Here is a 12882-nt window from a genome sequence, read left to right on the forward strand (position 1 = left end):
CATTTCTAAGAAGGCTATTTCTCATGCCATTCTGTTGCCACTTTAAAATCACTGGATACCAACATGTAAAAAAAGCTTTTCAAATCCACCCAAAAAAACCTTTAACATCTTCACAAATCAATCAACCTATGCATACCATTCCACTGATTTCTCTCTCAACTTGGGAAAGTCATTTGTGAATGAAGCAAGATCACTTCTACTCCAAGGTACATAGTCATAACTCCCACCAGGCACTTCTCTTAAAAGAAATGCATCCTCTCCTTCCGCTGCAGCGGCACTCTGTCCCTTAGGTCGTTGGGGCATTGCCCCACTCATATTTTGCCTCTCTGGCCTACCAATTATATAAATGTGAGCAAAACGGCTATCATAAGGGTTTTGCATTATTTAATCTGCCCGCTTCAGTCAGCCTTCAGCCGAGCCACTAAGGGTATGAGGTGGTGGTGTTTAAGTGGCTTGACAGACGCATACTCAAGAGAGTTAGTACCTGGGTCCAAGTGCGCATGTGAGGTTTGATGGCTGCCTTTCTCCGGCCATCCCGACATGCGCACTAGAGACGCCTCCACCTATGCATTAGCGAGCCAGATGTGACTCAAAGTCACATCCTCTGGACTCAGAAACGAGAGGTGAGGCCGACCTGTCCGAGCCAATCCTGACTCTGCTGTAACAGCAGTTGCAGTGGCAGGATTGGCTTAGAGAATGAGGTCATAGGGGTATATTATCAAGGGGGTTTATCTCCGCTTTTTTGGCTTTAAAAGCCAAGAAAGCGGAGATAAAATTATCTCCCTATTACCTAGCTGTCGCTAACACGAGTTAGCGACAGCTAGTAGGAGATAGCGACCATCTTGGGCCCCACTTTGCATGTCAGTGATATTTATCACTAATGACATGCAAAGTGGGCGTGCCAAGATGTTAGCGTCTGGAAACAGTCGCTAACATCGCTATCTCCTATTACCAACTTTTGGAGATATTCGCGCTAAGCGCGAATATCTCCAAAAGCTAACACCTGCCCTGAGCAGTTCTTAGCCATGTTATCCAATGGGAGGTGGATAACATGGCTAAGAGCATTAGCTCGGTAATGCATGAATATTGCTGACTTTTCAGCGATATTCATGCATTGCGGCCGTTTTTTATCGCATTTGCGATAAACCTTGGTAATACCAAGGTTTATCTGCGATAAAAATCGCCGCAGCTCAGCGGTAAATTTTGGTCTCTAACCAAGCAATAGCGATAATTATCACTATTGCTTGGTAATATGCCCCATAGATATTAGGGGCCTCTGTTCATTTGTGGCAGCACAGGGTGGCTGAGGGCTGTCTCTTTCTCTCCACTTTTTTGAGCGTAACAAAGACAGGCATTGCTGCTTGCTATGGCACAGCAGACATGCATTTGAAAAGAGCTTCCACAACAGGTAAGTAAGTTTAATAATAAGCGAGTTCAGCAATCGGTAGATGGTGTTTTATCTTGGAGGGGCTCTGTCATGTGTGAAATGAAGGTAAATGAGGGCCACGGTCAGATTTCTACATTTGGTGTTAAAAGTAATATACAGGCATGAAACACTAAATATTGCAGTCACGTGCAAGTATTGTCATAAATCCAAAGCTGGCATCCTCGTTAGGCTGATTAATCCATGTAAATCATGTGGGTGCTCTGAAGACTGAGGCTTTGTTGTTATCCCTGCATGGGGCTGCCTATAAATATTGCCATTTGTTAAGACAATTACATGTTACCGAAATACTTGTGGTTATTCAGTTGATTCAGGGCCTACCATTTTACTGTGAACGTTTGTTTTTTCTGGTGGAAAAGTGAAAGTCTGCTAACGTTTCTCTCTGCAAAGACTGAGATTCATTAGAAAGACAGGGGCGCAGGTCATGCGTTTGGGTCTGAATGGCCCTGAAATGCTTCAGTGGAACTTAAGGGCATCGAGTGACAGACTTCGCATTGCTTAATTACTTTTTGAAAAGATGTGCTGCAGAGGAGCGCGCAAGAGGCCTTCTTTCAGAAAGTGTGTGGGGATGAGGTACAAAGGTGTGTGTGTGTGGGGGCTTTGTGTAATGGGGTGCTCTGCAGCAGTGAGTATTTATATATCCATATATCTTTGCTAGTGTTTGTGTATGTAGAGGTGCACATGCAAAGAAGGGTCTGTGTAAGGGGTAGTGGTCTTTGCAGAGGTACAATAGGTTTGTGGGTAGAGGTCTGTTGCAGATGTCCATCCCTGTCTATGCGGGTTGTGTTTAGTGGTGTGCATTCAAGAGGTGTTGCAGACTTGCAAGCAATTTAGTTAATAAGTGAGTAATTCATTTCAGTTAATCAAAACCATTTCGCATAACACAATATAGAAAAAGGTCACGTGGATTAAAATTAGTTGTCAATCGGATAAAAGAAGGTTACTTGCACAAGTAGAGTTTAGAAAGGGGGTGACAGTGTAGCAGGTTGAAAAGCACCTCTACTCTTTTTCTTGTGAGCAGAACACAAACAGCTGCAGTTAAACTAGTCGTTATAAGGTGTCCCTCATGAGTCAAAATCAAAAGTAATGAAACCCTTTCATGAAGCAGCAGTTCCACTAGTCGTTACTAGGTGTCCCTCATGAGGAGGGACACCTGGCAACGACTAGTTGAACTGCGGCTTGATGTAATAATTTCAATGCTTTTGCATTTGACTCGTGTGAGACAACTAGTAACGACTAGTTGAACTGCAGCTCTTTGTAGAATTATTTTGATATTGGATACTATAATATTCACTGTCCACTGCTAATCTCGTCCCATAATGCTTTGCAGGGCCTTTGGTTGGGAATGTATTTTTACCCATAACAGTGCTTGGGGTGGTTCGAAGAGGATGGGACCAACACTGAATCGTTCAGCATGATATGCTCATTGGGGCAGATTTATGTCGGACTTGCGCCACGTTTACGCCGCCGTTGCGTGATGCAACGGCGCGGAAACGTGTCGCATCCCTGTGACCTATTTACAACATGACGCATCTAGGCAGATGCGTCACGTTGTAAAGCCCTGCGCCACATGGAACCTGCGTCAGGTTTCATGTGGGCATTCTGTCGCAGGGTGGGCGTTCCCTCGTAGGAAAGCCCCATAAAACTGATGCAGTGAAATCTACAAGATTTCACTGAGTCAGTTTTACGATGCTGCTGCGTCAAATCCTTATGCCTGCTTGAAGCAGGCGTAAGGAGTGACGCACCACGTTATGTATGAGTGGCCTCTGTACATTGCAGGAGTTGCGTCTCACTTGCGATGCTACTCCAGCAATGCGCCGCCCGTACACCACAAGATGCGTCACGCATCTGCCCTTCCTTGCACCATGGTGCGCCGCATTGTAAATGCGGCGCATCTGTGGTGCCGCAAGGAGGGAATTGCGTGACACATCGGTTCTGGCACATCCCTGCTGATTTGCAGAGATGCGCCAGAACTCATAAATCTGCCCCTTTGTGTTCAAGGCATCTGCTTAGTCTTCCCCCTAGTTTAGGGGAGACACTAAAATCATCACCTCTCTCATTGCCTGATAGTTTTCATTTTCAAAGTTCACATTTGTGAATTGGTTATATGTTTTTTAGCATGTAAAGTTGCTTTATCAAAGCATATGTGGGTGCAGTTTAGTAGCTGTCTCAATGCGTAGTTAACAAATCTCGGCAGACTCCGGTAGCAGAGCGGAGTTCATTGCCCAGGGTTAGTAGTGCATACAGAACTCTTTACTAGAGCGCCCTATCAAAGGAGAAATAGATGGGGTCTTTAGAATCAGAAATAAGCTAAACTATAACAAAACATTTTACACTTCATAGTGAGTATCCAGAATAATTTTTAGATGTACTGTGATCATTCAAAAAGACTCTGGAGAGATTTCAAATATGTTTCAGATGTACAAATAGTTAGATCTTCTACTCCACACCACCAAGCATACTTATGTATTTTTGATTGTGTGATTCTGTTTAGAATCTCTCACTTTCTCATTTTAAAGTAGAACGGTGATCATGCACTGTTTTTCCCTCTTTCTTTGGGTCCCAGGAGGGTAGGTGGTACACTGTTCAATTTAATTAGTAACTTCTCTGCAGTCTGAATCATTTCTAAGGGTAAAAAAGGTCTCCAAAAGTCCCATTAAGCCCCCAGTTTCCCACGGAACAGGCCATCAAATCAATCTTCGATTTTGAGCTCTGAACATTTTCCAACCTTTTGAGTCTGACCTAAAGGTATACTTTTGGTTTTGTTGCACATTTAACAGGATGTGTTAATCACTGCACTCTGCTAGGTAATAAAAATATACAAATTATCTATTTTTAGCCTCCACTCTATGTAAACCGATCTCAATTGCTGTAACTCTTGGAAACATGGACTTTCGGTTTGACTGAACTGATGTCAGGTTGGATTTGAGCCAAGCAATCTTATTGAAAAGCTGGTCAGCGGATGTCATTGCTACTCTTCAAGCTCCCCTCTCTACCTTTTAACAGAATCTTTGTGGTCATCACTGCCACCTCCCATTGCACTGTCCTGGAACCATGGCCTGTAATAGAAATATCTACAAAAGGCCTTCTTTGCTGGTTTCCATCGTGAGGATCTCCATAGAGGCAGGCTTTTGCTCTTTGACTGGTTTCCCCATATCCACCAAGTGATCAGGTTATTACTCTCTCTATGCATGGACACGTGAGAGACTCCACTATATACCCCTGTTTTATACTTTCTTTTTCAGGGTAGCAGGCTGTTCAAGGACTGGGTAGATGGTTCACATCCCTTGTAGTAAAGTGTCTATTTGCCCTGCCCCTGTATACTTTGGTATTTTACATCCTGCTTTTCCATGGGCAGTCAGTATGCTACAGCATTTCTCTCTCGCTCTCCACCTTGCTTAGCCATCTACTTATGGATACGTGGCGAACCATGGATCCTCCACAAGGTATCATATCACCAACCTTTCTTAACCACACATTGATCCACACTTGAAGACATCTCACCACCAACCGTGAGTTGGTTGTGTGGAGTCCAAAAGACAGCTCATCTGCGCACCTGATGTAAGGCTGATTTGAATACCCCAGGGAATGGTTGGGAATGCAGCCACTCTTTTTCGTCTCTCATTGCTGCTCGCCCAGGTGGTCCTTACTGCTTTCTGAATAAATGACTTGTGCACCTAACTATTCACTCAAATGTTTGAGTCTGCTTCTTGATTCTGCACAAAGCTTTCACTCAAGGCATGCCTGAGTTGATGATGTTATAAGCCACTAACAGTATATGGTCCACATTAGTTCATTGGAAAAAATAATATCAGATTGCATAGACTTTATATGATTATTATGAAATATTATGACAAAAGCAATAGGCTTGACTTATTTATTGTAAAAAGGTAATTTTGAAGTCAACAGCCCTTTATGGGTGAATGCTATTACCCTGGGTTAAAGCCACCTGGCAGGGGTTTGTTAAAGTAAGGACAGTATTAGAAAAGGATTTTATTACTCCCTATAACAAACCCTGGGATAGAGCATGTGTTCAGTGACAAATCTTGTTACGTCCCCTTGGGAGGGACGGTATACTATTTTGACTACTGTAATTTTTCACATATTTGCAATCTGACTGTATGTCTTATGATTGCCTTTTAGTGAAGATTAAATAGACAAGGTAATTGTTGACTAAAATGGCAAGCCAATCCCAAATGATGTAGGCCTTATTGGTTCATTGGGAAACGTTATATCATGTCATTGCTGGTATAGGTCTGATCTATTCATTATGAAACGTTGTAACAAAGGCAGTGGAGCTGACCTGTTTTGTGAAAAGAGTGTCTGTTAAAGTCAATGGGCCTGATGGTAGATTTGCATCCTGGAAATCTCTGATAGGCCATTTAGGAGGGGGTATATACTCGTTTAACAACTGCAGACTTGTACATGTTTGTAATGTTAGTGCTGTATCCTGATGGTTGCCTAGTTAAAAAAGCTTATGCTCAATACAGTATGCCTGAAGTGGTGATATACCAACGTTAAAGGCCATAGGCCTAATTTCTACATTGGGAAAAGTTACATCAGATGCTGTAGGTTTGACCTGTTTATGATTAAAATGTAAACCAAGGCAGTATTGAAATCATATGTTAAGGGCAGGCAGGTACCTTCAATGATGACTTTTTATTACAATGTGTCCGTCAGGGTCTTGTAAAAAATACATACATACATACATACTTAGAGTGAGTTTGTTGGTGGATCGTTGAATGCATGAGTATGTGGATAAGTGACAGGTCCAGGCAAGAGAGGTTAATGAGAGCCTAAACTCACCAGTGACTGCAGAAACACTTTCAGTTATAGACAGGACCTATCTGCATTGCCAGTGCTTGTTTTTAAGGTACCTACATACCTTCTGCTGTTTGCTTTTTTTTGCATCTGCTTCCATACCTTCCCTGACAATTACATACCTCTCCTCTTCTACCTATCTTCCCTGCCAGTTTCTAAATTGACCCCAGGCTTCCTGTGCACAGCTATATTTAACCTCCTCCCTGCGTCCTCTGACAGTGAACTACCTTTAGTTCTGAGTCTCTTTCCCACAAACTTTTTTGCACCACTTCACTATGGCCTAGCATGGCATGGCAGTTCATTGTGTCGCCTTTGACCGTCTCGTCTGCCTAATGATTGACACTGGGGAGATCCCAAGGTCGAGAACCCATTGAACAGCCATCTGCTGCTAATGTATGTGAACCCCACTCTTTAGTAGCTGCTGCTGAATTTATGCTCATGGAATAGTTGGAGTGCTCTTATAAACGATGTTTCATAACTGTCTTAAAAGTTATTTCTGACTTTTTTGTTTTTCAGGTGCAGAAAAATGAAGGATTACCCTTTTGCAGCAGAGTTTTAAAGTTCAAAATGACTGCCTCGCCAGGATTCTGAGTTTTCCGCTGCAAGAAAATGTAAAGCCTTTCATGAAAACTGAAATGCCAAACAAAAAGTTGACTGGTGAAACCAAACATTCTTTTCTAGCTGCTCCATCAATTGGGCTGTAAATGAATAGTACTGACGCAAAACTCTTTGAAGGAGAATTGATATTTGAGTGAGTCAAATAGATGAAGGGATCATGAGAATGAGTTAAACCTTCAAAAAGTACCTTTCAAGAAGTGAACAATCATTGGGTGGGGAGCACTAATAAAGGGAAACAAATAATGACAGGAATGTAATTGTCAGTGAGATCTTTCTAGAACATTCATTGAAAACCAGGTTGTATATTTTGAGACTTTAGATTGTGCTCCAATTAAGGCTAATAAAAGTAATGAATGTAGTAGTAAGGATATTTGTGTTCATGTTGTGAGGCTACTGTATTTTCAAGAACACTACGGGTATTTAAAAAAGAAATAAGTTCCATATTACGCTGTACGCTTCCTATCCTAGGGGCACTGACTCCATGCTGCAGAGTCCTCCATTTGAAAGAACTGTATAATTATGCCACTGTGCATGTTCATTCTTGGTAAAGGTGCCTCACTTAGGTCAGACACCTCTATGTTCATGTATGACGTTTTTTGAAGTTCCTATTAAAGTTAATTCTGGTGTATGGCAGACTCTTGTGAATATTGCCTCGTATTTGTTGTGTCTTGATCCGAAACGTTAAAAAATAACTTGGTTAGATTTCCTTTTTGACATGTATTGTAACATAATTCCTGACAGTAGATCACCCATACTTAATCCTTTTATTATTTACTCTGGTGGCCTGTTCACCCTCCTTCTCAACATATTGGCAAGACTGCATTAAACTTCACAAAAACCAAGCCTGACACAAATAATTTTGAAATCATCTGCGTTTCAGCACTGGAATGACTGTCCGTGTCTTGGAGTTAGCGTCCAGACAAGCCCTTCCCAAAAAACTGACAACTATTTAACAGATAAAGAAAAAAGCCAGGTTTTCAGCTGCTTCCTGAACTTTGACAGATCTAGCTGGGCTCTGAGAGGGCCAGGCAGTGATTTCCAGAATTTACAAGCGGAATAGAAGAAGCTTCTACCAACCCATCGAGCTTTTTTAATTCTGGGGATCCCTACCATTTTTTCTGAACTAGATCGAAGACTGTGAGTAGGTAAGTGCCATTAAACAAGTTTTTGAAAGTAGACAGGGTCAACTATGTGAAGAGTTTTATGGGCCCAGCGTGCTTGCCCACTGGCAGCGAATGAACACTGACAAGGGTTTATGAAACAGCTGAATTGTGGAATTTCATGAGTCGGTGAGCAGCCACATTTAGAAGGATTTAGGGGCATATAACCAAGCAATAGCGATAATTATCGCTATGCATGGTTAGCGGCAAAAATTATATCGCCGCGCTCCGACGATTTTTACCGCTGAGATACCTTGATATTATCAAGGTTTATCTCAAAAGCGGTAAAAATCCTGCGAAATGCATGAATATCGCTGAAAAATCATCGATATTCATGCATTATTGTGACAATGCTCTTAGCCATGTTATCCACTTTACATTAGATAACATGGCTAAGAACTGCTCTGGGGGGGGGGGAGCTTCGCGCGCATCCGAGATGGCCGCGTGAGCACAGGGCTCCCGAGGACCCTCGCTGCCTCCCGCATTTATCCTGTACAATATCCTGATTTGATGGAAGATCATTGAAGACACAACCCGGCTGATGTACTAGCAGGTTTTTGGGTCGAAATCGGACGCAGGGTCCCCGAGCTTTGCCGTCTTGAACTTTGCGGCCTTCTCCATGGAGCAGCCTGGACCTTGAGTGGTGGCAGTGCCCGGGTCGTAATTTAACAACAACGGCTTGCGGGGATCGGACCACAGCCTCACTTCACTTTCGGTTTCGTTTCTCCGGCGCACTGCCTCATATATGCGGTGTGTCAGTTGATCGGACGAGCCCCGATGCCAGCTCATTGAGTTTCGAGCGGGCAACTGTTTGGCTGTGGTCTCCACTTGGCTCAACTTTGCCTCCTGTGTTCCCGTGTGTGAATTTAAAGGAGCCATTTGGACCAGATCCCAAGCCTCCCTTCGGGGCACCCGACTCGCCATGACGGGCAAGCCTGAGGGTGAGAAACGGAAGGTCAAGACCACCATCCGTGGAGGTTCTACCCAGACGAACGTCATGGATCGCTATACACTTTCTAAAGGATCCCCTGGTGGCGCACCTAAGACCCGGGAGGAGGTTGCCGACGATGCTGCTGTGTTGGCGGACTTAACACTACAAGACGTGATGGGCGCCATTGCTGGCATTCAGTCTTCTATTGGCCAACAGTATGAAGCCTTGGCCCTGAAGATGGACACGGTGGCTATCGATGTCAACCTTTATTCGCACTGACTTGGCCAAGACGAATGAGAAAGTGAAGTCATTAGACCTGAAGACATCCAGCCTTACCACGGACGTGTCCGACTTGCAAACAGAAGTGCGCAATCTTCGATCTGCTAATGACTTTTTTGCTCGTCGCTTGGAGGATTTTGAAGGCCGTGCACGGCGCAATAACGTGCGTATTATTGGGGTCCCGGAAGAATCTAGTCCACTCGCCACTGATCTTCGAGTGGAGGACCTCATTCTTAATCATCTGGCACTAAAGGGCCTGAGCAAATTCTTTGCCATCGAACGTGCGCACAGAGTGCCAGGGGGACAGGCGAAGCCCGGTTTTCCCCCCGTCCGATTATTGCACGGATCTTCAACTTTAGAGATCGCGACGCCATTTTGCAGGCGGCACGGACAAGCGGCCTTACGCAGTTCGAGAACGCCGCTGTGAATTTTTATCCAGATTTTTCTCAATCGGTCCAGAAACAACGTATGGGATTTCAAGGTGTGAAACGGCGACTAAGAGACATGGAACTAAAATATGCTATGTTATTCCTGGCCCGACTGCGTGTTGAATATGACAATCGAACATTTTTCTTTATCAGGCCTGAGGAAGTGAGTGATTGGTTGGAAACTTTGCCGACTCGCCGCGCTGGCCAGGAACATGCTGGTGGTGCGGAAGGGGGACTGATGGACCAAGAATGATTTCGGTGCCTGTGTCCGGAACAATTTTCAGCGTGATCAGCCGGAGTTCACTGACTTTTATTGATCATTCCGCTTGTATCCTCGGAGATAGCGGGGATGGCGGGACCCTTTCCTCCTCTGGGGTTTTCTTTGTGTAGATTAGTTCATGTTTGTAATTGCTAGGGCGACAGGCGCACTGCAAATTGGGGTGGCTTTTGAGTCGGTGCAGGGGTGCAGGGTGGGGGGGAGTTGTGTTGGGAACCTTGGGGGGAGGGGGAGACGAGTTCTGGGATTGTTTGTTTTTTCTTTTTCAAGGCAAGGTACTTTCATTATCTTTGACACTGGTGTGATGCTCGTTTTACGATGGGAGTTCATTTTGGACTTGGATGGGGGTAGAGGGTTGAAGGTATTATGCTGGAATGTGAATGGGTTGGGTGATCGCATAAAGAGAGGGGTGGTCATGCAGCTGTTGCGGCGCCTTTCGCCTGATGTCGTTCTGTTACAAGAGACACACTTGATAGGAAACACTTGTCACGCTCTTAATAGAAGGGGTTATCGTCTTGCTGCCCATTCTGGTTTTACATCTAGTCCTAGAGGAGTGGGTATTCTGCTTAGGGTTTCCCTCCCCCTCGAAGTTGATGATGTGATCCTCGATGCCAGGGGTCGATATGTTGCACTTGTCGGGCGGTGGGAGGGAAAGCCAATCTCGTTGGTGTCAGTTTTTGTCCCTCCGGGCTTGCAATCCACGACATTCATGGACCTGGGGCGGATGGTGCTGGGTCTCCCTGAGGGTGTTTTGATACTGGGTGGTGATTTTAACTCCGTCATTTCTGGCAGGAGAGACCGCTATCCCCCCCCGAGATCTTCCTGCTGCGCAGTCCTGGCTGGGCGACTTCCTGGAAACATTGGGCCTCATAGACTGCTGGAGACTAATGCACCCAGAGCAAACACAGTTTACTTTTCACTCGGGAGCTCATGGCAGTCTTTCTAGATTAGATTATATCCTGATACCGGCGGCACTGTCCCCCTCGATTGGAGAGATTAGACACCTGGCCCGGGGCATATCGGATCATTCCCCTATTTGGTTTCATGTTAATCTTAGCATCGGGGCCGAAGGCAGGGTGGCTACGATTAACCCATGGTATCTCCTCAACCCCAAGACACGCGCTGAATTGATTAAATCATTTGATCTGTACTTTACTGAAAATGTTGGTTCTGTATCCTCACCTGTCTCGTTGTGGGAAGCTTTTAAGGCTGTGATCAGGGGACAGGCATTGTCTTTGGTGGGGTGTGCCAAGAAATGTAAGAACGAGGCAATTGTTCAGCTCGAAACTGAAATCACAGACCTGGAGACTTCATTGGAGCGGGGGGTGTCTCGAGAAGCATTACATGTCCTCCACCTTAAACAATTAGAATATAAAACTTTGGTTACTGATGCAGCAAAGACGATGAGTAGGGAACAGCAGGGACGGCTCTATGATGTGGGTGATAAAGCGGGAAAATTGATTGCCTGGCTGGCTGGTGACTCGCTCTTCGCTTCCAAGCTGAGTGGTCGCTCCCCTGCTGCTGCGGTATCGTTGCAGAACGCATATTACATTATTTGGAGTGCCATTTAAAACTTTAGCCTGCTTTATGTGCTGACTGCCGCTGCGTGCTCTGTCTAACGCTTTTGCCCTATTGCATACTGAATTAGCTGATTTGCCTTCCGCATTGTGACACTGCCAGCGTGACTTGATTAGCAGATTTGGTGCTTATGTTTCGAAATCGCCGCTTTGCTTATTAGCATTCTGATTTTATAGCGCTTTTCAGCATTTGTGTGTTTTCCCCCTAGCGCTCTCTCCGTCCTGACCCCTCCGCCTCCATTTTGTTGATTGTTATTGACCTCCTCCTTAACCCGACCCGCCTCCCAGCTGAACCGCCCTCGCCCCTCCCCCTCCTCTGTCCATTTATGTCTGATGGTCCCACGCGCAGCGTCCACGCGCTACGTACACGCCGAAGGTGCGCCAAAGGTAAGCCCGTCTTCGCCCGTCCGCGCCTGGACCGCGCCCAGCGCCAGACCCCCTGCCCCTCGCTTTGCCCAGCCCTCCCGGATTACCTACGATGCCGCCACCCTCCTAGCCCTTAACCCCGGTCGCGCCCCCAACTGCGTCCAAGCCGCCCCTGGAAACACCCATGGACCTTTCTCCTGCTTCTCATGCAAATTCATCGGCACCGACAACATCTCCGCTACGACCACACCACAGATTCCCGACCCCAACCACCTACAATGCATCCTTCTCAACACCCGCTCGGTCCACAGACACGCCACTGACCTATGGAATCTACTAGACACCACTTCTCCGGACATCGCCTTCCTAACGGAAACATGGATGAATGCTTCCTCCGCACCAGACATCACCATTGCCATCCCTGAAGACTATAAGATCACTCGCAAAGACCGTACCAGCCACACAGGAGGAGGAATCGCTATCGTCCATAAGAAATCAATCCGCATCTCAACCAGTTCTGACGCCAACCTCGCTAACTCCGAACACCTTCACTTCCAGATCCACATCGACCCCAAAACCACTCTCAGAGGCACCCTCCTCTACAGACCACCAGGTCCCCGCGCAAAATTCAGTGAAGACATCACGGACTTCATCACCCCACACGCGCTCCCCTCCAAAGACTACATCCTTCTGGGAGACCTCAACTTTCACCTTGAAAAGATCAACGACCGCAACACCGCCACCCTCTTGGACAACCTCGCCAACCTCGGACTTAAACAACTAGTCACTTCCCCCACCCACATCGCAGGTCACACACTCGACCCCATCTTCACATCCAGCAATCATGTCTCCTTCAGCCACACTACGGACCTCCTTTGGACTGACCACAGCTGCGTTCACTTCACCTACAACAAACCAAAACCCAGCATCCACCTCCAACCCACCCTGCAAAGAAACTGGAACAAAATCACCACGGACCAA

The 12882-nt window shown here is 45.7% G+C and overlaps 1 protein-coding gene across 1 annotated transcript in view; it reads left to right on the forward strand.

The window, feature by feature from the left end:
- LOC144797278 (aldo-keto reductase family 1 member B1-like) overlaps window positions 1-7511 on the forward strand; it is a 143080-nt gene extending 135569 nt beyond the window's left edge. The window contains exon 10 of the mRNA XM_078668211.1: window positions 6782-7511. Coding sequence (XP_078524337.1) covers window positions 6782-6824 — 43 coding nt within the window. The 3' untranslated portion in view covers window positions 6825-7511. The remainder of the gene's footprint in view (window positions 1-6781) is intronic.
- The last annotated feature ends 5371 nt before the right edge of the window (window positions 7512-12882 follow it).

Source organism: Lissotriton helveticus, chromosome 1_1 (assembly GCF_964261635.1).
Source record: "Lissotriton helveticus chromosome 1_1, aLisHel1.1, whole genome shotgun sequence".
NCBI classification, from domain to species: Eukaryota; Metazoa; Chordata; class Amphibia; order Caudata; family Salamandridae; genus Lissotriton; species Lissotriton helveticus.